The 25,782-nt window shown below is 44.6% G+C and overlaps 1 protein-coding gene across 3 annotated transcripts in view; it reads left to right on the plus strand.

The window, feature by feature from the left end:
• LOC135061454 (uncharacterized) overlaps nt 1-25,782 on the plus strand; it is a 556,703-nt gene that overhangs the window by 139,585 nt on the left and 391,336 nt on the right. For all 3 annotated transcript variants that reach the window (XM_063964060.1, XM_063964058.1, XM_063964059.1), the window contains exon 8: nt 448-570. In XM_063964060.1, coding sequence (XP_063820130.1) covers nt 448-570 — 123 coding nt within the window. The remainder of the gene's footprint in view (nt 1-447; nt 571-25,782) is intronic.

Here is a 25,782-nt window from a genome sequence, read left to right on the forward strand (position 1 = left end):
CAATTGTACGGAGCAGCTGATTGGTTGCCATGGGCAACTTTTCCACAGGCTTATTTCTCTACTCTTTTCACTGCTTCATGAATAGACCCCTTATTCTTGTGTTGTTGTTTTTGTAAATTGTATTTCATCCTTTTAGACTGAGAAATCTAATCCAGTTTAAGTGGTATACAGACATCTTCTAAACATGCCTGGTGGAGGGGGCAACGGCACCATGTCAGTCTAATCCTGACATAACTAAGATGTGTTTTTTCTAAGTAAAAGGATGTTTGTCAGATTCAAATATAACACGAGTTTGTTGTTATTTGTTTTAGTAATAATACATGAAGATCTTTGCCGGCTCCTACTTGTTTATTTGAAATATGTCACTCCAACATAGCTACAGTATGTTATGTCATCCTTGTTATTGTCACTTTTATGTTACAATAACACTATTTTATTTGCTCCTAGGAAACAAGTGTAGAAAAGCTTGCTCTACCATGGATGATGTCAGGAAGACCAGCAACAAAAAACGAGGTGACATTGTTGGATCTCTGCTTCGGAAAAGCTGACAATCTTAACCTTCTGTATGTGGTAAGTTTTATTCATGTGAAAGCTATTGGTTATAGTTGCATTGTTTATAAAAGTGCAGGGTCACACCGATCCGGGAATGGGAGGGCAATTAGAAATAGAAGTATATTAATATTATCACTGCAGTCGAAATACTAGTCGCCAGAATCCCGACACTGCTCGGAATGCTGGTGTCGGCATCCCAACTAAGATCACAATCCCAGTGCCGGAATCCCGACCGCTGGGATCCCGAACGAACAGACTAGTAAGCAGTGAGAGGGGTGGGGAGATGGTTAGGTTTAGACTGTGGGGGAATTGTTAGAGTTAAACTGTGGGGCGAGGGGTTAGGTTTAGGCTGTGTGGAGGGGGGCGGGGTAAGGTTTAGGTACCCCCGGCAAGGATTAGGGTTAGGCTGCGGGGGAAGGGGGAGGCTGCAGGAAGGGGGGTTAGGTTTAGATTAGGCTGTGGGGAGGGGGGAGTTACTTTAGGCACCCCTGGGGAGGATTAGGATGAGGCTGCGGTTGGGGGGAGGAATAGGATTAGGGGGGCATTGGTGAAAGGTAATTATACTTACCTTGACCCTGTTGGGATTGTCAACATGGGGGATGCAGCCGTTGGTATTCTGACCACTGGCATCCCGATCACCTGCATATCAAACCCAACCCGACATGATATGTTAGTGAACGACATCTCGGCTGTACACATGAACTGATGGTCCAACTGATATATCGTTCGTTGGTTGTACAAACTATTTATCAGCAAGTGTGTACCCAGCTTTAGGATGCCCATCAGCAAGAAAATTTTTCAAATGCCCCTTAATAAAAACAACATCCATTAACCGCTTTATTCAGTTTAACTTGTCACAGGTTTGAGCTCCTGTGTAACACCACCTGCCACTCTTAGTGTGTGTGTGTCCTCACCCCGTGGCTCCTTATATGTGCGTGTAATGTTATCACTATATATTTCTTTTGTATACCTTATTATAGCACTAGGAAGTATTATTTCATTGAAAATAATGATAACTTGAAATTATTCCAGATCTACATGATACAAAGTATAATACACGTGGAATTAATATTTCTCTGACGTCCTAGTGGATGCTGGGAACTCCGTAAGGACCATGGGGAATAGCGGCTCCGCAGGAGACTGGGCACAAAAGAAAAGCTTTAGGACTACCTGGTGTGCACTGGCTCCTCCCCCTATGACCCTCCTCCAAGCCTCAGTTAGATTTTTGTGCCCGACCGAGCTGGGTGCAATCTAGGGGGCTCTCCTGAGCTTCTTAGAAAAAGTTAGTTTTAGGTTTTTTATTTTCAGTGAGACCTGCTGGCAACAGGCTCACTGCATCGAGTGACTAAGGGGAGAAGAAGCGAACCTGCCTGCTTGCAGCCAGCTTGGGCTTCTTAGGCTACTGGACACCATTAGCTCCAGAGGGACCGAACACAGGCCCAGCCTCGGAGTCCGGTCCCAGAGCCGCGCCGCCGGCCCCCTTACAGAGCCAGAAGCAAGAAGAGGTCCGGAAAATCGGCGGCAGAAGACATCAGTCTTCACCAAGGTAGCGCACAGCACTGCAGCTGTGCGCCATTGCTCCTCATGCACACCACACACTCCGGTCACTGAGGGTGCAGGGCGCTGGGGGGGGGCGCCCTGAGCAGCAATATAAACACCTTGGCTGGCAAAAATACATCACATATAACCCCCAGGGCTATATGGATGTATATTAACCCCTGCCAGATTCCAGAAAAAAGCGGGAGAAAAGTCCGCCGAGAAGGGGGCGGGGCCTTTCTCCTCAGCACACGGGCGCCATTTTCCCTCACAGCTCCGCTGGAAGGACGTCTCCCTGACTCTCCCCTGCAGTCCTGCACTACAGAAAAGGGTAAAACAAGAGAGGGGGGGCACTAATTAGGCGCAGTATAATATAAACAGCAGCTATAAAGGGAAAAACACTCTGTATAGTGTTATCCCGGTATATATATATAGCGCTCTGGTGTGTGCTGGCATACTCTCCCTCTGTCTCCCCAAAGGGCTAGTGGGGTCCTGTCCTGTATCAGAGCATTCCCTGTGTGTGTGCTGTGTGTCGGTACGGCTGTGTCGACATGTATGAGGAGGAAAATGATGTGGAGGCGGAGCAATTGCCTGTAGTGGAGATGTCACCCCCTAGGGGGTCGACACCTGAGTGGATGGGCTTATGGAAGGAATTACGTGAAAGTGTCAGCTCTTTACAAAAGAAGTTTGATGACATGGGACAGCCGGCTACTCAGCTTGTGCCTGTCCAGGCGTCTCAAAGACCATCAGGGGCTCTTAAACGCCCGCTATCACAGATGGCAGATACAGATGCCGACACGGATACTGACTCCAGTGTCGACGATGAAGAGACGAATGTGACTTCCAGTAGGGCCACACGTTACATGATTGAGGCAATGAAAAATGTTTTGCATATTTCTGATAATACAAGTACCACTAAAAAGGGTATTATGTTTGGTGAGAAAAAACTACCTGTAGTTTTTCCTGCATCTGAGGAATTAAATGAAGTGTGTGATGATGCGTGGGTCTCTCCCGATAAAAAACTGATAATTCCTAAAAGGTTATTGGCATCATACCCTTTCCCGCCAGAGGATAGGGCACGTTGGGAAACACCCCCTAGGGTGGATAAAGCGCTCACACGCTTGTCTAAACAGGTGGCACTGCCGTCTCCTGATACGGCCGCCCTAAAGGAACCTGCTGATAGAAAGCAGGAGAATATCCTAAAATGTATATACACTCACACGGGTGTTATACTGCGACCAGCAATCGCCTCAGCCTGGATGTGCAGTGCTGGGGTGGCTTGGTCGGATTCCCTGACTGAAAATATTGATACCCTGGATAGGGACAGTATATTACTGACTATAGAGCATTTGAAAGATGCATTTTTATATATGCGTGATGCACAGAGGGATATTTGCCGACTGGCATCAAGAGTAAGTGCGCTGTCCATATCCGCCAGAAGAGGGTTATGGACGCGGCAGTGGTCAGGTGATGCTGATTCTAAAAGGCATATGGAAGTATTGCCTTATAAACGGGAGGAGTTATTTGGGGTAGGTCTATCAGACCGGGTGTCCACGGCAACTGCTGGGAAATCCACATTTTTACCCCAGGTAGCCTCTCAACATAAGAAGACGCCGTATTATCAGGCGCAGTCCTTTCGGCCCCATAAGGGCAAGCGGGCAAAAGGCTCCTCATTTCTGCCCCGTGGCAGAGGGAGAGGAAAAAGGCTGCAGCAAACAGCCAGTTCCCAGGAACAGAAGTCCTCTCCCGCTTCTGCCAAGTCCTCAGCATGACGCTGGGGCTATACAAGCGGACTCAGGCACGGTGGGGGCCCGTCTCAAGAATTTCAGCGCACAGTGGGCTCACTCACAAGTGGACCCCTGGATCCTTCAGGTAGTATCTCAGGGGTACAAATTGGAATTCGAGACGTCTCCCCCTCGCCGTTTCCTAAAGTCTGCCTTACCGACGTCTCCCTCCGACAGGGAGGCGGTATTGGAATCCATTCACAAGCTGTATTCCCAGCAGGTGATAATCAAGGTACCCCTCCTGCAACAGGGAAAGGGGTATTATTCCACGCTGTTTGTGGTACCGAAGCCGGACGGCTCGGTGAGACCCATTTTAAATCTAAAATCTTTGAACACTTACATACAGAGGTTCAAATTCAAGATGGAGTCACTCAGAGCGGTGATCGCGAACCTGGAAGAAGGGGATTATATGGTGTCTCTGGACATCAAGGATGCTTACCTCCATGTCCCAATTTACCCTTCTCACCAAGGGTACCTCAGGTTTGTGGTACAGAACTGCCACTATCAGTTTCAGACGCTGCCGTTTGGGTTGTCCACGGCACCCCGGGTCTTTACCAAAGTAATGGCCGAAATGATGATACTCCTTCGAAGGAAAGGAGTTTTAATTATCCCTTAATTGGACGATCTCCTGATAAGGGCGAGATCCAGGGAACAGTTGGTAGTCGGAGTAGTACTATCTCAAGTAGTGCTGCGGCAGCACGGTTGGATTCTCAATATCCCAAAATCGCAGCTGATCCCGACGACACGTCTTCTATTCCTAGGGATGATTCTGGACACAGTCCAGAAAAAGGTGTTTCTCCCGGAAGAGAAAGCCAGGGAGTTATCCGAGCTAGTCAGGAACCTCCTAAAACCAGGCCAAGTATCAGTGCATCAATGCACAAGGGTCCTGGGAAAAATGGTGGCTTCCTACGAAGCAATCCCATTCGGCAGATTCCACGCAAGAACATTCCAGTGGGACCTGCTGGACAAATGGTCCGGATCGCATCTTCAGATGCATCAGCGGATAACCCTGTCCCCAAGGACAAGGGTGTCTCTCCTGTGGTGGTTGCAGAGTGCTCATCTTCTAGAGGGCCGCAGATTCGGCATTCAGGACTGGGTCCTGGTGACCACAGATGCCAGCCTGCGAGGCTGGGGAGCAGTCACACAGGGAAGAAATTTCCAGGGCTTGTGGTCAAGCCTGGAGACATCACTTCACATAAATATCCTGGAGCTAAGGGCCATTTACAATGCTCTAAGCCAAGCAAGACCTCTGCTTCAAGGTCAGCCGGTGCTGATCCAGTCGGACAACATCACGGCAGTCGCCCACGTAAACAGACAGGGCGGCACAAGAAGCAGGAGGGCAATGGCAGAAGCTGCAAGGATTCTTCGCTGAATCATGTGATAGCACTGTCAGCAGTGTTCATTCCGGGAGTGGACAACTGGGAAGCAGACTTCCTCAGCAGGCACGACCTCCACCCGGGAGAGTGGGGACTTCACCCAGAAGTCTTCCACATGATTGTAAACCGTTGGGAAAAACCAAAGGTGGACATGATGGCGTCCCGCCTCAACAAAAAACTGGACAGGTATTGCGCCAGGTCAAGGGACCCTCAAGCAATAGCTGTGGACGCTCTGGTAACACCGTGGGTGTACCAGTCAGTGTATGTGTTCCCTCCTCTGCCTCTCATACCCAAGGTGCTGAGAATTATACGGCGGGGAGGAGTAAGAACCATTCTCGTGGCTCCGGATTGGCCAAGAAGGACTTGGTACCCGGAACTTCAAGAAATGCTCACAGAGGACCCAAGACTTACCGCGGCTGCGTTTGACGGCATGGCGGTTGAACGCCGGATCCTAAAGGAAAAAGGCATTCCAGAAGAAGTCATCCCTACTTTGATAAAAGCCAGAAAGGATGTAACCGCAAAGCATTATCACCGCATCTGGCGGAAATATGTTGCGTGGTGCGAGGCCAAAAAGGCCCCGACGGAGGAATTTCAACTGGGTCGATTCCTGCATTTCCTGCAAGCAGGAGTGTCTATGGGCCTAAAATTAGGATCCATTAAGGTCCAGATTTCGGCCCTGTCGATTTTCTTTCAAAGAGAACTGGCTTCAGTGCCTGAAGTCCAGACGTTTGTTAAGGGAGTGCTACATATGCAGCCTCCTTTTGTGCCTCCAGTGGCACCCTGGGATCTGAATGTTGTTTTGGGTTTCCTAAAATCACATTGGTTTGAACCACTCAACACTGTGGACTTAAAATATCTCACATGGAAAGTGGTCATGCTGTTGGCCCTGGCTTCGGCCAGGCGTGTGTCAGAATTGGCGGCTTTATCCTGTAAAAGCCCTTACCTGATTTTTCATACGGACAGAGCAGAATTGAGGACTCGTCCTCAATTTCTCCCTAAGGTGGTTTCAGCGTTTCACCTGAACCAGCCTATTGTGGTACCTGCGGCTACTAGGGACTTGGAGGACTCCAAGTTGCTGGATGTTGTCAGGGCCCTGAAAATATATGTTTCCAGGACGGCTGGAGTCAGAAAATCTGACTCGCTATTTATCCTGTACGCACCCAACAAGCTGGGTGCTCCTGCTTCTAAGCAGACTATTGCTCGCTGGATTTGTAGTACAATTCAGCTTGCACATTCTGTGGCAGGCCTGCCACAGCCAAAATCTGTAAAAGCCCACTCCACAAGGAAGGTGGGCTCATCTTGGGTGGCTGCCCGAGGGGTCTCGGCTTTACAACTTTGCCGAGCTGCTACTTGGTCAGGGTCAAATACTTTTGTGAAATTTTACAAATTTGACACTCTGGCTGAGGAGGACCTGGAGTTTTCTCACTCGGTGCTGCAGAGTCATCCGCTCTCTCCCGCCCGTTTGGGAGCTTTGGTATAATCCCCATGGTCCTTACAGAGTTCCCAGCATCCACTAGGACGTCAGAGAAAATAAGAATTTACTTACCGATAATTCTATTTCTCGTAGTCCGTAGTGGATGCTGGGCGCCCATCCCAAGTGCGGATTATCTGCAATACTTGTACATAGTTATTGTTAACTAATCGGGTTATTGTTGTTGTGAGCCATCTATCCAGAGGCTCCTCTGTTATCATGCTGTTAACTGGGTTCAGATCACAAGTTGTACGGTGTGATTGGTGTGGCTGGTATGAGTCTTACCCGGGATTCATAAATCCTTCCTTATTGTGTACGCTCGTCCGGGCACAGTATCCTAACTGAGGCTTGGAGGAGGGTCATAGGGGGAGGAGCCAGTGCACACCAGGTAGTCCTAAAGCTTTTCTTTTGTGCCCAGTCTCCTGCGGAGCCGCTATTCCCCATGGTCCTTACGGAGTTCCCAGCATCCACTACGGACTACGAGAAATAGAATTATCGGTAAGTAAATTCTTATTTTCCGATATATATTAACTGGTATTTCTGCCAGGAATTATTAGGGTGTAGCTGAAGTATTGTTTTGAATGTGAGTGATATTTTATACTTGAGAAATTTCCATTTAAAAATATATTTTTTGTAACTATTTAAAAAGATCTGCATACCCCAAGTCAAATGGAGAGCCATAAAAATGTAGAAATCATCAAAGCTTTTAATTTAGAGATCTGATGGAGTCTCTGCCCTTTATTTCTCAACTAAGCCATAGGGGAAAGAGAGACAAGTGAATAAATAATTAACAGGGATAAGAGTAAAAGTACACACAGCACCATGTAGGGGGATGTATTGACTTCAGTCATGTCACAGATGTTGCTGGAATAAAAATGAGCATCCAGTAGCAGCAGTAAAAGAGGTTAGAATTAAGTTAGATTTTATAAAAGGATATTAATCCACGTAACCGCTACAGTAACAAAAATAAATAAAAAAGTGTAATATTAAACATAGACTGGTATGCAGATGGCCGGTACAGATGTCGGTACTCAACCTTGTGCCCTACCTCCAACTTAATCATCTTCTACACAGATAAGACATAATAAACAATTGTGAAGGCAGTGCAAGCAAGGTGTTACAGAGAAGTGCCACCACCACGTGGCAGATATATTAAGCCTGGAGATACGATAAAGCAGTGATAAGTGCAAGGTGATAACGCACCAGCCAATCAGCTGCAATATGTAAATTTGCAGTTAAGAGCTTATTGTCTGGTGCGTTATCACCTTGCACTTATCACTGCTTTATCACTTCTCCAGGCTTAATACATCTGCCCCATATATCTACTGGAATGCCACCTACTGTATGTTCAACTGCTGCACCAGACAGTTAAACAGTCATTGCCATCTCAGATCCTCTTTGATAATTTCTGTGGGTTAGTTGGTAGCAGCAGTTACTGCTGTAACTTCTGTTAATACTGTATGGAGAACAAGTGTCTTGGCTCTGTGCCCAGCAGTGAGCATGATGCCAATGAAAAACATTGGTCAAAAAAGTACTCCAAGCTGGCGGGTAACCACAAGAGTGCCCATATATATATCACAGAAGCTAAAGCATTATCCAGACTCTACATAAGAAGGTTTAATTAAGATAAATTGTGAAGGACAGACATTGCTGGACATGTTGGGGGCCGCCTAGCACAGGGCAAGGCCGTCCTGCAAGTGTGAGACCGCCATCCCCCCTTCCCCTCCCAATGCATCAGCAATTAGATTGTGGAGGCATCTGATTTAAGGTTGACTCCTGGCTGCGCTGTCAGGTGGTCAGCGACCATTTTTTGTCCCAGAGCGGCTGCGTGTGACGTCATGCAGCCGCCCCGAAAACAGTCCCGGCCCGCCCCCACAGCGCCTGCCCCTGTCTATCACATTGCAGCGGCATCCTTCAGGGATACGGCCGCAATGTGTAAGGTTGTGCAAACCACCTGGATGCAGCCGCTGCAAGGAACCGCGCAGCTGCGTCCAGGGTCTGAATTGGTCCCATAATTGTTATATGCCAGTGACTGATTAAATAATGGTGACTGATTTACAGCAGCCACACGCACCTTACCCACCGGTAGTTACAAAGCTAATTCGTCATTCTGCTACCTTGTGTATCAAGTGCTCACCACACCTCTTAGATTGGGTTCTCATTTGGGCTTGTCTTGTCTTTCATTTCAACCTATGCAATTTCTGAATGATCCCACATGTGCACAGTGCTACGTAAAGTGACAGCTCTTTATAAATGACTATTGTATATGAAGAGCATTAACCTACAGTATATATTTCTTTATGAAAGTAGTTACAAGATCATAGGGTTCATTAGCTGTAATGCAATATTATTGCATACACTTTTTATTTATCTACGGTTTGATTTTCTTAAATTCCATTGTATTGATGTAGAGCGGTATTGTCAAAAACAATTTAATAATAAATATGGAAGGCGATTGCCACTGCACAATTCCTGTCACTATAAGGGTAAAGGGCACGAAAAAAAAAAAAAAAGACCTGTCTATACAGAGAAAGCACAGAATAAGCATTACACACTCACATTGTTTATTTTATGGGTGTGACCTTTTCTGTTTGAGCTGAAGCAAATTGGCATTGACAGTCTGTGATAGCCACTGATCTCGCCTGAAAAAACATTATTGCAAATTCTGTCTCAGCAGAAGTGCTTTCCTTGCTGAATAATTCATAGGCACCACTACTCCATATAGTGCACCTGCTGGCAGGATTTTACATTGCTTATTAAAATATGTGCAGCGTGCCTTACAATTAAGTCTTTGAGAACTAAAACCATTTTGCTTACACAATGCTTTATAATACATTAGATTAATAGTAACAAAACCGTACATTTGCATTTCAACAGGATATTTTGAATAGTAAGCAGAAGGGTAAAGGGTCACATTGCTAAAAACATTATAGTCATTTAGTTGTATATAGCCAAAACAATGTAACGTTTCATTTGTTCTAATGAAAACTCATTTGGAAACTTCCGTTTTTATTTTCAGAAGTTAAAACTCCTATAATTACAACATAATTGACCTAAAGCCCAGGAACTTTTCTCTGACGTCCTAGTGGATGCTGGGACTCCGTCAGGACCATGGGGATTAGCGGCTCCGCAGGAGACAGGGCACAAAAGTAAAAGCTTTAGGATCAGGTGGTGTGCACTGGCTCCTCCCCCTATGACCCTCCTCCAAGCCTCAGTTAGATTTTTGTGCCCGGCCGAGAAGGGTGCAATCTAGGTGGCTCTCCTAAAGAGCTGCTTAGAGTAAAAGTTTTGTTAGGTTTTTTATTTTCAGTGAGTCCTGCTGGCAACAGGCTCACTGCTACGAGGGACTTAGGGGAGAAGAAGTGAACTCACCTGCGTGCAGGATGGATTGGCTTCTTAGGCTACTGGACACCATTAGCTCCAGAGGGATCGAACACAGGCCCAGCCATGGAGTCCGGTCCCGGAGCCGCGCCGCCGACCCCCTTGCAGATGCCGAAGAGTGAAGAGGTCCAGAAACCGGCGGCAGAAGACTTTTCAGTCTTCATGAGGTAGCGCACAGCACTGCAGCTGTGCGCCATTGTTGTCACACACTTCACACCAGCGGTCACGGAGGGTGCAGGGCGCTGCGGGGGGCGCCCTGGGCAGCAATGAGAATACCTATACTGGCTAAAAGATACATCACATATAGCCCCTGGGGCTATATGGATGTATTTAACCCCTGCCAGGTCTCAGAAAAACGGGAGAAGAAGCCCGCCGAAAAGGGGGCGGAGCCTATTCTCCTCAGCACACAGCGCCATTTTCCCTCACAGAAATGCTGGTGGGAAGGCTCCCAGGCTCTCCCCTGCACTGCACTACAGAAACAGGGTTAAAACAGAGAGGGGGGGCACTTATTTGGCGATATGATTATATATATTAAGATGCTATAAGGGAAAAACACTTCTATAAAGGTTGTCCCTGTATAATTATAGCGTTTTGGTGTGTGCTGGCAAACTCTCCCTCTGTCTCCCCAAAGGGCTAGTGGGGTCCTGTCCTCTATCAGAGCATTCCCTGTGTGTGTGCTGTGTGTCGGTACGTGTGTGTCGACATGTATGAGGACGATGTTGGTGAGGAGGCGGAGCAATTGCCTGTAATGGTGATGTCACTCTCTAGGGAGTCGACACCGGAATGGATGGCTTATTTAGGGAATTACGTGATAATGTCAACACGCTGCAAGGTCGGTTGACGACATGAGACGGCCGGCAAACCAATTAGTACCTGTCCAGGCGTCTCAAACACCGTCAGGGGCTTTAGAACGCCCATTTACCTCAGTCGGTCGACACAGACACGGACACTGACTCCAGTGTCGACGGTGAAGAAACAAACGTATTTTCCATTTGGGCCACACGTTGCATGTTAAGGGCAATGAAGGAGGTGTTACATATTTCTGATACTACAAGTACCACAAAAGAGGGTATTATGTGGGGTGTGAAAAAACTACCTGTAGTTTTTCCTGAATCAGATAAATTAAATGAAGTGTGTGATGATGCGTGGGTTTTCCCCGATAGAAAATTATTGGCGTTATACCCTTTCCCGCCAGAAGTTAGGGCGCGTTGGGAAACACCCCTTAGGGTGGATAAGGCGCTCACACGCTTATCAAAACAAGTGGCGTTACCGTCTCCAGATACGGCCGCCCTCAAGGAGCCAGCTGATAGGAGGCTGGAAAATATCCTAAAAAGTATATACACACATACTGGTGTTATACTGCGACCAGCGATCGCCTCAGCCTGGATGTGCAGCGCTGGGTGGCTTGGTCGGATTCCCTGACTGAAAATATTGATACCCTTGACAGGGACAGTATTTTATTGACTATAGAGCATTTAAAGGATGCATTTCTATATATGCGAGATGCACAGAGGGATATTTGCACTCTGGCATCAAGAGTAAGTGCGATGTCCATGTCTGCCAGAAGATGTTTATGGACACGACAGTGGTCAGGTGATGCAGATTCCAAACGGCACATGGAAGTATTGCCGTATAAAGGGGAGGAGTTATTTGGGGTCGGTCCATCGGACCTGGTGGCCACGGCAACAGCTGGAAAATCCACCTTTTTTACCCCAAGTCACATCTCAGCAGAAAAAGACACCGTCTTTTCAGCCTCAGTCCTTTCGTTCCCATAAGGGCAAGCAGGCAAAAGGCCAGTCATATCTGCCCAGGGATAGAGAAAAGGGAAGAAGACTGCAGCAGGCAGCCCATTCCCAGGAACAGAAGCCCTCCACCGCTTTTGCCAAGTCCTCAGCATGACGCTGGGGCCGTACAAGCGGACTCAGCTGCGGTGGGGGGTCGTCTCAAGAGTTTCAGCGCGCAGTGGGCTCACTCGCAAGTGGACCCCTGGATCCTACAAGTAGTATCCCAGGGGTACAGATTGGAAATTCGAGACGTCTCCCCCTCGCAGGTTCCTGAAGTCTGCTTTACCAACGTCTCCCTCCGACAGGGAGGCAGTATTGGAAACAATTCACAAGCTGTATTCCCAGCAGGTGATAATCAAAGTACCCCTCCTACAACAAGGAAAGGGGTATTATTCCACACTATATTGTGGTACTGAAGCCAGACGGCTCGGTGAGACCTATTCTAAATCTGAAATATTTGAACACTTACATACAAAGGTTCAAATCAAGATGGAGTCACTCAGAGCAGTGATAGCGAACCAGGAAGAAGGGGACTATATGGTGTCCCTGGACATCAAGGATGCTTACCTCCATGTCCCAATTTGCCCTTCTCACCAAGGGTACCTCAGGTTCGTGGTACAAAACTGTCACTATCAGTTTCAGACGCTGCCGTTTGGATTGTCCACGGCACCCCGGGTCTTTACCAAGGTAATGGCCGAAATGATGATTCTTCTTCAAAGAAAAGGCGTCTTAATTATCCCTTACTTGGACGATCTCCTAATAAGGGCAAGGTCCAGAGAACAGTTGGACGGAGTAGCACTATCTCAAGTAGTTCTACGACAGCACGGGTGGATTCTAAATATTCCAAAATCACAGCTGTCTCCGACGACACGTCTGCTGTTCCTAGGGATGATTCTGGACACAGTCCAGAAAAAGGTGTTTCTCCCGGAGGAGAAAGCCAGGGAGTTATCCGAGCTAGTCAGGAACCTCCTAAAACCAGGAAAAGTGTCAGTGCATCATTGCACAAGGGTCCTGGGAAAAATGGTGGCTTCTTACGAAGCGATTCCATTCGACAGATTTCACGCAAGAACTTTTCAGTGGGATCTGCTGGAAAAATGGTCCGGATCGCATCTTCAGATGCATCAGCGGATAACCCTGTCTCCAAGAACAAGGGTGTCTCTTCTGTGGTGGCTGCAGAGTGCTCATCTACTAAAGGGCCACAGATTCGGCATTCAGGACTGGGTCCTGGTGACCACGGATGCCAGCCTGAAAGGCTGGGGAGCAGTCACACAAGGAAAAAATTTCCAGGGAGTGTGATCGAGTCTGGAGACTTCTCTCCACATAAATATACTGGAGCTAAGAGCAATTTACAATGCTCTAAGCTTAGCAAGACCTCTGCTTCAAGGTCAGCCGGTATTGATCCAGTGGGACAACATCACGGCAGTCGCCCACGTAAACAGACTGGGCGGCACAAGAAGCAGGAGGGCAATGGCAGAAACTGCAAGGATTCTTCGCTGGGCGGAAAATCATGTGTTAGCACTGTCAGCAGTGTTCATTCCGGGAGTGGACAACTGGGAAGCAAACTTCCTCAGCACGACCTCCACCCGGGAGAGTGGGGACTTCATCGGGAAGTCTTCCACATGATTGTGAACCGTTGGGAAAGACCAAAGGTGGACATGATGGCGTCCCGCCTGAACAAAAAACTGGACAGGTATTGCGCCAGGTCAAGAGACCCTCAGGCAATAGCTGTGGACGTTCTGGTAACACCGTGGGTGTACCAGTCGGTGTATGTGTTCCCTCCTCTGCTTCTCATACCTAAGGTACTGAGAATTATAAGACGTAGAGGAGTAAGAACTATACTCGTGGCTCCGGATTGGCCAAGAAGGACTTGGTACCCGGAACTTCAAGAGATGCTCACAGAGGACTCATGGCCTCTGCCGCTAAGAAGGGACTTGCTTCAGCAAGTACCATGTCTGTTCCAAGACTTACCGCGGCTGCGTTTGACGGCATGGCGGTTGAACGCCGGATCCTAAAGGAAAAAGGCATTCCGGAAGAGGTCATTCCTACCCTGGTCAAAGCCAGGAAGGAGGTGACCGCACAACATTATCACCACATGTGGCGAAAATATGTTGCGTGGTGTGAGGCCAGGAAGGCCCCACGAAGGAATTTCAACTAGGTCGATTCCTGCATTTCCTGCAAACAGGAGTGTCTATGGGCCTAAAATTGGGGTCCATTAAGGTTCAAATTTCGGCCCTGTCGATTTTCTTTCAGAAAGAATTGGCTTCAGTTCCTGAAGTCCAGAAGTTTGTCAAGGGAGTACTGCATATACAACCCCCTTTTGTGCCTCCAGTGGCACTGTGGGATCTCAACGTAGTTCTGGGATTCCTCAAATCACATTGGTTTAAACCGCTCAAATCTGTGGATTTGGAATATTTCACATGGAAAGTGACCATGATGTTGGCCCTGGCCTCGGCCAGGCGAGTGTCAGAATTGGCGGCTTTGTCTCACAAAAGCCCATATCTGATTGTCCATTCGGACAGGGCAGAGCTGCGGACTCGTCCCCAGTTTCTCCCTAAGGTGGTGTCAGCGTTTCACCTGAACCAGTTTATTGTGGTACCTGCGGCTATTAGGGACTTGGAGGACTCCAAGTTGCTAGATGTTGTCAGGGCCCTGAAAATATAGGTTTCCAGGACGGCTGGAGTCAGGAAAACTGACTTGCTGTTATCCTGTATGCACCCAACAAACTGGGTGCTCTTGCTTCTAAGCAGACGATTGCTAGTTGGATGTGTAGTACAATTCAGCTTGCACATTCTGTGGCAGGCCTGCCACAGCCAAAATATGTAAATGCCCATTTCACAAGGAAGGTGGGCTCATCTTGGGCGGCTGCCCGAGGGGTCTCGGCTTTACAACTTTGCCGAGCTGCTACTTGGTCAGGGGCACACCCTGGCTGAGGAGGACCTGGAGTTCTCTCACTCGGTGCTGCAGAGTCATCCGCACTCTCCCGCCCGTTTGGGAGCTTTGGTATAATCCCCATGGTCCTGACGGAGTCCCAGCATCCACTAGGACGTCAGAGAAAATAAGAATTTACTTACCGATAATTCTATTTCTCGTAGTCCGTAGTGGATGCTGGGCGCCCATCCCAAGTGCGGATTGTCTGCAATACTTGTACATAGTTATTGTTACAAAAATCGGGTTATTATTGTTGTGAGCCATCTTTTCAGAGGCTCCGCTGTTATCATGCTGTTAACTGGGTTCAGATCACAGGTTGTACAGTGTGATTGGTGTGGCTGGTATGAGTCTTACCCGGGATTCAAAATCCTTCCTTATTGTGTACGCTCGTCCGGGCACAGTATCCTAACTGAGGCTTGGAGGAGGGTCATAGGGGGAGGAGCCAGTGCACACCACCTGATCCTAAAGCTTTTACTTTTGTGCCCTGTCTCCTGCGGAGCCGCTAATCCCCATGGTCCTGACGGAGTCCCAGCATCCACTACGGACTACGAGAAATAGAATTATCGGTAAGTAAATTCTTATTTTTAATCATATTCCATTTGATCTATTTTGTTGGAAGATCTGAAAAGACAAATTTATTTTGTTGCTGCTGCCGGGGATTTACTTAGCTTCAGTAATGTTGTCACTAACTCTGTCTGGTGAACCAGTTTGTGACTCTGTTGCCTCCTGTTAACTTGATTCATGTAATAACCCATCAAGGAGGTTGTGGCTTTGCAATAGGAAGCAAAGTGTGATGTCATTGCGTTTGTTATCTGACATTATTGGGAATATGGGGAGTTATTCAGAGTTGTTAGCAAACAAAAAAAAGTTAGCAAGAGGGCAAAACCATGCTGCACTGCAGAGGGGGCAGATGTAACATGTGCAGAGAGATTCCATTTGGGTGGATTGTGTTCAATCTGAAATCTAAATTGCAGTGTAACAATAAAGCAGCCAGTATTTATACAAAATCCACAATAATATATCCACAAAAAAACACTCAAAAACGGTAAAACAGATCCCAAAAACATAAAAAATAGGTAAAAAAACAAAGTCCAAATGGATAAAAATGTAGCTACTCACACTCCTGGCAACAGTATCTAGATATTGTTACCAGGAGTGTGAGTAGCTACATTTTTATCCATTTGGACTTTGTTTTTTACCTATTTTTTATGTTTTTGGGATCTGTTACCATTTTTTTGTGGTTTCTGTGGATGTATATAAAACTGTTTATGTGAAAACCCCCCAGATGTTAATAATTTTCTTGGAAGGGGAGTCAAGGAAGGAGATACCCGCCCCCTGACTAAAGATACTTTGATAGGAGCAGTCCATCATCTCTAAGTGTTGGGGTACGCTGCGTGCATCTCAATAATACCTTGATCGTCTCAAAGATACCTTGATGTGAGTTGTGGAATACACCTCCTTCCCTGCATATTATTTATCTTCAATACATAAGAACCATCTTTGCCCTACTATTCTGAGGGTGAATGGATTTAATATTGGACGGTTGAGAGTGTGTAAAGATACCTTTATACGCAGATAGTTTCTCCTACCTGTGTGAGTAGGACACGCCCTTGTTTGATATTTGGATTAATAACATCCATTGAACTACACATTGGTTTCTTTCTGTTTACATGCCAAACTGAGGAGATGAGGGATTTCCTTGGAGAGGATCCTGGGGAAGAAAACTCTCCCAGTTGTGTAAAGATACCTTGATAGGAGGTGCCAGACACCATTGAATGTGAGTTGGGGTACGCCATTTATGATAAAGATACCTTGATGTGTTTGCCACCTACAGTTTTTTTGTGAGTTTTGGGGTTATCTATTTCCAATCTACATGATTCACTTCCATTCGGCACTGCAAGGGTGGATGAACATATTATGAGACGGCTGAGGGTGTGAAAAAGATACCTTGATATACACGAATCCACCTTTATTTGTGTGAGGGGGGTACGCTTGAGCTCTACACTGACGTCTTTCTGACCAACCGTTTTTGGAATTTAGAACATACTACACATTGGTTATTTTTCTGTTTTGTTTTATTTTCCATATTTGGAGTCCACATAGTCGACTTTACTTACTGGAAGAAGTCTGACAGGAACATTTCCAATTACGTTCAAACATCAAGAGACGTATTTACATACTTGTTTTGCGCTTAGTGTGTAGATAAGGCTTAAAATTCTTGTTTCATTCTATGAGACACATTGGTTTGGCATAGAGTAGACCATCATTCCTGTGCCACTCTGTTACATCTATTTAGCCAATTGCCTAACTACTTCAGGCTGTTATGGGGGCAAATGGTGAATCTACTCTTTAACTAGGTAAAGTACACAATAAAGTATCCAGTACGTTTATCCACATGGGTCATAGATCCAATTTGGGACTCGGGTTAATTTATTTTATCTGCCCATGTGCAGCAGCTTTAGTGAACAGGGCAGATTTGTGTATACTGTATATTAAAATTCACTGGGTTTAGGTTGCTTTAGTGTTGGAAAGTTCTCTTATGTGGATGCAGGTATCCCACAGTAGAAGAATTGGTTTTGCTTTCACCCATTCTGCACTGAGAGGACAACATGTAAGAATGGTGAGGCTACTGAATATTTATTCCCCAGCTTTGGACCAATTTCAAATGCACAGACAATGACACATACATTAATCAGATTTAAAGGCACTTGTATGAGCACACATTGATTAAGCAGATCATCCCAATTTAAATAAGCATTGTAAATGCATCTTCAATCTTGTGGTTGAAAAGCCACACAAAAGACCATCCTTCAGTCCTGCATATATGGTGACCTTGTTAACTTCTACATGTAAATGGTCAGCCTTTATGACTTACTGCCAGAATGTGCTGTAGTGAATGTGCCAGGGCTATAATGAGGAAGACAGCGGTAAAATACTACACTGAAACGCAGCCTGTATTCTACGAAACACAAGTAGATATCATTATGAAAGTTAATATTATTTTTTATTCAGAGTCGCATGCATTTTGACGTGCACCCTTGTGAAAGTAGGAGTCAGTACTATCAGCACAAATCCTATCCTTGGTGCTAGAGATGTTTGAAATCAGACTAATCTCTGTTTATATTCACTCCTGAATTGCCGGCAAGTCTGTCTACAAACCCATGACATGCCTATGAAACACACATCCTATGTGCGAACGCTATTTTGCCACCCGGTTACATTAACTCAGCCACAAGTGGGGATGCAGCCGAGACACGTACTACAACGCTCGTGGCTGATCTAAGTTGTGTATGTAGGCTCGGACGCATTGCTACAATCACAAGATCAGTCCACAAATTGGGCTAAGTGTACTAAACATTCAAAAATGCAATGCAACCACCAACTTCTATCTTAACTTTTTGTGCTTTTATGCGATGTCAACAGCTCCTGTACAGCTACAGTTAGTAATTATGTGCAGAACACATTGCAATAAAATTAAACACATCCGTTACTGTTTCTTTTCCTCAAAATTTCTACTGTCTCGAGATCTAATCGCAGTACAGTTGCACTAAACATTATTGAAATAGTCACTCAGATTTCATTATAGATTGCACGCAGTACTTCGTAATATCACAAAATCAATATTTGTTTAAAAAATACTCAACGGGTGGTAGTGGTTACAGTGTTTGTATAAGCCTGCAGAATCGTGTTGGCCTGTTCATCAGTCTTATGTTTTCTATTAAATATATTCCTCCACAGCTATTTGGACAAGTAAACACAATGAGCAGAGTATGAATCAAGCAATTAACCTTTCTTCCTGGCTTTTTGCTATGATTTGCTTCATATTACCATGTTTTCAGGCCTGAAATAACATTTCAGAAACACACTGTTTTATTAGTGCTTTGTGCGGAATCACACAGAGAGATAGTTATTGAGAATGAAGTAATGGCCTAATATATACTTATTGAATATTAGCAATAATATGCTAAATATGCTTAAAATAAATTGCTTGGTATGATACTTTTTCAGTCTCTCGTCACATCCCTTTAGGGAGATGATCTGAAATAGCCTGTTTATCACTCTCTCCATTCTATCCCTGTACTAATAGTTCCCATCTTTGAAATCTGCTGGAGATTCCCTGACCTGTATCACTTCGGGGCTTAACAGACATTTGTTTGTTTTGATAGATTCCAACACAGGGACTTGGGGGTCTATTTACTAAGCCTTGAACAGAGGTAAAGTACCGGCCAATCAGCTCCAAACTACCATGTTACAGACTGGGTTTGAAAAATGACAGTTAGGAGCTAGTTGGCTGGTACTTTATCTCCGTCTAAGGCAGAGGTTCTCAAACACTGGGGTAGATATATTAACTTGGAGACGGCATAAGGAAGTGATAAACCAGTTATATGTGCAAGGTGATAAAGGCACCAGCCAATCAGCTTCAATATGTAAATTAACAGTTAGGATCTGATTGGCTGGTGCCTTTATCACCTTGCACATATCACTGGTTTATCACTTCCTTATGCCTTCTCCAGGTTAATACATCTACCCAATGTCCTTTATAGCACCCCAACGGTCCAGGATTTAAGTTTATCCATGCTTGGCCACAGGGGACTTAATTAGCACCTCAATCAATTTGATTTAACCATCTGTGCTGAGCCATGGATATACCTAAAACCTGCACCATTGGGGTTCCTTGAGGACCGTGTTTGAGTACCTCTGGTCTAAGGTTTAGTAAATAGACCCCTCATTGCTGTTAACCTACATAATACAGTATGCTTTGATATTTCAACTTTTTGGCACCATTTTGTATATAATGTTCTTAGTTTATTACACAGATGATTTGGAAACACTTGTTGTATGTATTATATATTACATATTTTGGTGTTTACGTTATACTTTACCATAACTGTCTTTTCTGCAACATTATATAACAGTCAATAACTGTGGATGCATCTGTGTTTGGAACTTTTTTTTTGTCATACTTTATGCAGATCCCTGTGTTTTTCCTCATTGGATAACTATTAAGGTACCACAAAGGTACACAGTGCCATATACATTACATACAGCAGACCAGTACATTAAAATGATGTAGTCATATTGTCCCAATTCAAAATGTTGACAGTCAAAAGGTCAACACCATATAGTCGTAATCTTAAAATGTTGATACCTGTAAAATGTTGACACAGGTCATATGTTTCCATATTGATGTTGACACAATCAAAATGTAGACAATAGAAAATTTATGGTTTGTGTTTGGCTTGAAATTGGATTTCGACATATACCAGTCAATATTTTTCAAGGCTCCTATGTGCAGTCTGCGAGCAAACTTAGGGAGGTGTATGCCAGGTTATTTTATACTTTTAGTACTTCCCAGACCTACTGTACTATAGTTATGCCCCCTGTCCAACCTAATTATGTCACACATATTTGTGGCCATTAGACTTCATTCCAATGCTTTTGCAAGGTGAGGAAATTATATCACACCTGTGTAGGACTAGTTGGAGATCTCTGGGTGTATATGAAGATGTTCAAGGAAAGAGAAGACAAATAAGGGAAACTCTACCAAAACATTAACTCTGCAAGCAGTACTATTACAAAATGTGCTATGGTTTCATTTGGCTGCCCAGTCCCTAATATCCTGTAAAACACTTTTACTCCAATTGTGAAGTTGGATAAATGATCTTCAAAGACCCCTGCCTCTGTAATATTATGAAGGCTTCAACTGAGCATGTACGGGATGTTTAATATGTATATGGTTTAAAAAATTGAAATAAATAGAAAAAAATCCCCTTTAAGCACCATAGAAAGGGTGCTTCAGATCCCCTCATTAATGGTAATAGGAAAACAAATATTGTATAATATAACTAATACATGTATTATTTAGAGATGGTTATTTCTTTTTAAGACCTATTTTTTGCAGTTATTCAAGCACTAAATCATTAAATTAATCATAACCATTTTATTGTCAGTTTTATCACAGTTCCTCTACAGTGTCATTATTTCCAGAGAAAATTTCAGAGAAATAATCTGTATTGTCACAGTTTATGAGACCGGTGAGTCCCTTAAGGGTCTTGGCAGCATATAAAGGTCTTCCATCACTGTCGAGAGTAAAGATGGACTTTCTTCCCCATCTTGGCATTATATATTTGTTTTCCGCTTTCTATTGCTTGTGCTGGTACTAACGCATGTCATCTTATAGCTGTTACTTGGATTTTCTTTTGAGGGATGTATTACACACATGAAAACTATAGTATATACTATATGGCATCATAATAGCAAATACTGTATATTCAGTATAATATATTTAACCTGCTTACATTGCAGGCAGACATTTAGGGGGAGATTCAAATGTTTGAAAAGTCAGTTGGGTATCTGTTTTTTCCTGTCTAATAGACAGGAAAAAACAGACACCCAACCGACTTTTCAAACATTTGAATTCCCCCCTTAGTGTTATAAGCTAATATTGATTAGCCTATCAATATTCTAAACACAGGACCTCATTCAGCATGGATCGCAAAATTGAGAAGACGCAATCTGGCCGATTATCGAACGACTGTGCATGTTCAATGTTTGCATTGTGCGTGCCCAACCCGATTTGCAATTTATTTTTATGGAAAAACTCTTCAATGTTCCGGTAATTGCGAATGGTTAAGCGATTGCATCGTACATTGCGATGTGATCACAATGCGTGCAGTGGGTGTTTATTCTTTCTTTCTGGGCAGCAACTACTTGATCGCAGCAGCTGCTTTTTAGCAGTTTTGCGATCCTTGCTGAATAAGGTCCACATTCAGTATAATGAAAGCTAGAAATTAGAAAAACATAAACATTTCTAAATAAATATATATTATAGACATGTGTGCTGTAAAAGTAGTGTAGACATGGACTTACAGTATACAGATGCTAGAAGACGAATATGTGAAATGTCTAGGTATGTTCCAGTGTTATTCAGCAAGAGCAGGCAGTTACAGTAGATGTGCCTCTATACATATAAAGTGCCTGAAATAACACCATTGGCTCTTTATCGCTTGCCTGACATTTGTCTGCCATAAGCAAACTTCTTCTGGACTTCTTCTAAACTTCTGCTGACAGTCATTCCAGGCTAAGAGATGTAAAACTTCAGTGCAGTGGCTGCTAGGTGAATCTGGTGCACATATTGGCTTACAGAATACAAATATTATTTGTGTCTTTGCATTTTATTATCATAGACATTTTTACATTATTATTATTATTATTATTTATATAGTGCCAGTCATATTACCCACTGCTGTGCAGGGAATATGTAATCAGTCACACCAGTCCCTGTCCCATTTGAGCTTACACACTTTGGGGGTAATTCCGACTCGATCGTAGATGTGCTAAAATTTAGCACATCTACGATCACTTTCACAGACATGCAGGGAGACGCCCCCAGCACAGGGCTAGTCCGCCCCTCATGTCTGGCTCTGCCCCCCGCCGCACAGGTACAAAAGCATGACGGCGATACTTTTGTACCTGAAGAGTAGCTCCCTACCAGCACAGCTCCTGCGCGCTGGTAGGGAGCTACCCGTCGCTCTCCGGGTCGCAGCGGCTGCGTGTGACGTCATGTAGCTGCCGCTGCCCAACCCCCTCACGGTCCGGGCACGCCTGCGTTGCCTGGACCGTGCCCCTTAAATGGCTGCTCAACGCCGCTGGCCCGCCCCCTCCCGCCCAGCGAACGCCTTTGCTTGTCAATCAGGCAGAGGCGATTGCTGGGCTGAGATGCCGATAGCATCTCTGGCATGCGCCAGCGCACTGCAGTGCCTGCGCATGCGCAGTTCAGACCTGATTGCCCGCTGTGCGAAATCGCACAGCAGCGATCAGGTCTGAATTAGCCCCTTTGTGCGGTATCCTATTAGCAGCGATAACCTATCTCCCAAAATATCGTCTTATTGCAGCCTACGCGCAACCCGTTTTTCACACCTATCCTATTCCAAAATAAAAATGTGATTTGCGCAATAATTTTACCTGGCAAATGCAGAGATAAGTATAGGAGAAAATGGGGAAATCTGCTTGTACCCCCCAAAAAGTCCAACTAATACAGGTTGAGTCTCCCTTATCCAAAATGCTTGGGACCAGAGGTATTTTGGATATGGGATTTTTCCGTATTTTGGAATAATTGCATACCATAATGAGATATCATGGCAGTGGGACCTAAATCTAAGCACAGAATGCATTTATGTTTCATATACACCTTATACACACAGCCTGAAGGTAATTTTAGCCAATATTTTATATAACTTTGTGCAGTAAACAAAGTGTGTCTACATTCACACAATTCATTTATGTTTCATATACACCTTATACACACAGCCTGAAGGTCATTTAATACAATATTTTTAATAACTTTGTGTATTAAACAAAGTTTGTGTACATTGAGTCATCAGAAAACAAAGATTTCACTATCTCACTCTCACTCAAAAAAGTCTGTATTTCGGAATATTCCGTATTTCGGAATATTTGGATATGGGATACTCAACCTGTATAGGAAAACATTATAGAAGTCTATTAGTGGCCATAATAAATAATTTGGTACAATTAAATTAGGTCAAATGGCTATTTATACAGTATGCATTTTTAAAAATGTGAAAAAATTATAGTAAGTTATTGTTTTCTGCAAAATGTTCTCATTAATTTGGGGTATATAAAAATGGGTATAAGTATATGTTTGCTTTATTTTAGGGGACTTGGAAATGGACTGATTACTCCCACCTGCAAGTCTAAAAACATTTGTCCCACTCATAAAGCACCGCTATATATTTGTCCTATAGCTTGTACCCCACTTTGCATGTTTGATCCTAAAAATGACATGTCATTAATGGCCAATTAAAAATAATTAAAAACATCTTAGTGTCTAATTAGTCATTCAGGAGGGTTTCCCGGGAAATATGAACCAAATCCTGAAATTTTTACCCTAAAATAGGGATTTTGCACTGCTCATCACCTGCTCAGAGATTGTGAAGAGAAATCCACAATAAACCCTATGGAGACTTATCGCCAATCACTTAGTGCTGCTAATAGGATACAGAATTTTCGCATTTGTGATAATTTATTATGAAGCCGCATTATCGCGGCTAATAGGATATTGCCCTATGTTCCCTACCACACCACTTTTGTCAGAAGCTACAGTAATTCACGTACCATGGGCCTGATTCAGGGATGTACGCTAAGCATTCACAGCTGCGATCCCATATGCGGCTAATGTGTGAAAATCTGCTAATGCTGGTACTTAAATATGCATTAAGATGCCCTCCGCAAATCTCAGCATCTGTGTAAAAACGCGTAGAGGTGGTCACAGATCCTACAGCAACCGACCATCTGAGTGACCCTGAGGTGTTGCAGAATAGCCATGGGAACCGCTGGCTCCATGTTTTCTGCGTACGAGATCACAGATCTAGACAGACAAACCTTCCATTTTGCAGTTATTCCCTATAACCTCCCCCAAACGGTCCCTGATTGTCAGTCACTTTCTGAGTCCTCACCGCAAGTGACTTCATAGAGGTACCTTGGAGCATGCGCATTGCGACTTAGACGCATGCGCAGATTGCTGGTGATCACTTAGTTGCAAAAACATCGGCATAGGGATATATTCAATTGATGTTAGATCGTTTCCGACGGAAAGGATCCGACATCTGAGTATTCAATGAGCCGGATTTGGCCGTTCACGACAATGCCAATCCGACTTTTTTTAAAGTCGGATTGACATTGTTGGAAACGGGGCCAAAACCTTTCGGATTTGGCCGCCGCCTCCGACAAAACACGTGGATCCGCAGCTATTCCGCTGATCCACGTGTTTTCCGACAAGTTGGAATTCCCGACTTGTCGGAAAAAAAGAGGCAGCATTGAATAGGTCGGAATCCCTTCCGACCTAAACAAGTCGGAAACTGCCATCTTTCCGAACAAGATGGCAATTTCGGATTACAATTGAATATACCGCATAGCGTACATCTCTGAATCAGGCCGTGTGAGGAAACTAGAGCACCTGCAGGAAACCCACACAAACATGGGAGAACATATGGGTCATCATGTGTTTTATGGAGGATCACAATATGTTTCTACATTCTTTAATTGTTGTGCTGTTCTTTCAAAATTTGAGTTTTTACAGAGTTATCTTATATACAGTGCCAGATTAAGGTCCACATGGGCCTGGAGCTGAAAATCAGGAAGGGCCTATTGTGTGCTGCTGCAGGGGGTGTGACAAGCGATACGGCGGTATGACTAGTGATGTGGGGGAGTAGTTTATATAGGGGTGTGGTCTGTGATATGGGTTTCTCCATATTTCTATTAGTGTTCATCCCACACACCTAGGCGCTGCAGTAAATTAAATAAATTAATAATGCAGAGATTATTGCAGTGATGCCATATAATACAGAGAGCATTGCAGTGACTGCTAGATAATACAGAGAGCCTTGCAGCCATATTATACAGAGAGCATTGCAGTGAATGCCATATAATACAGAGCGTATTGCAGTGACTGCTAGATAATACAGAGAGCATTACAGTGACATTCATATTATACAGAGAGCATCAGTGGCCGTTGATAAAAAAAAGAGTGCATTGTAGTGCCCATCACATTATACACCAAGCATCCAAGTGACCTCCATAAAATACAAAAAACATTGTAATGAGTCACATATAAAATAGAGAACTCCGACTATCACCATAAAATACAGAAGACATCACAGCCACACACCATGGCCCGTGGAATGAAATAAATCAGACAGTAACTATATCTATGTATGTATTGATCTATAATCAGTACTTATTGGAATTCACACTTTTTAGCATTGGGCTCTGATAGAGGCTCTGGTCAGGCACCTCACTGGAAGAATGTCTGGGTAAACACAGCACACCAAGCACAGCCCCGCCTCCCTTCTCTGTTCTTCACTCCCACCTCTGTCCTGGCTGCCTTTATACTGTGTGCACCAGAGACAGTCGGGGAGATATATTATCCTGGCATGGATTGTGGCAGT

This window comes from Pseudophryne corroboree, chromosome 1 (genome assembly GCF_028390025.1).
Source record: "Pseudophryne corroboree isolate aPseCor3 chromosome 1, aPseCor3.hap2, whole genome shotgun sequence".
Taxonomy (NCBI): domain Eukaryota; kingdom Metazoa; phylum Chordata; class Amphibia; order Anura; family Myobatrachidae; genus Pseudophryne; species Pseudophryne corroboree.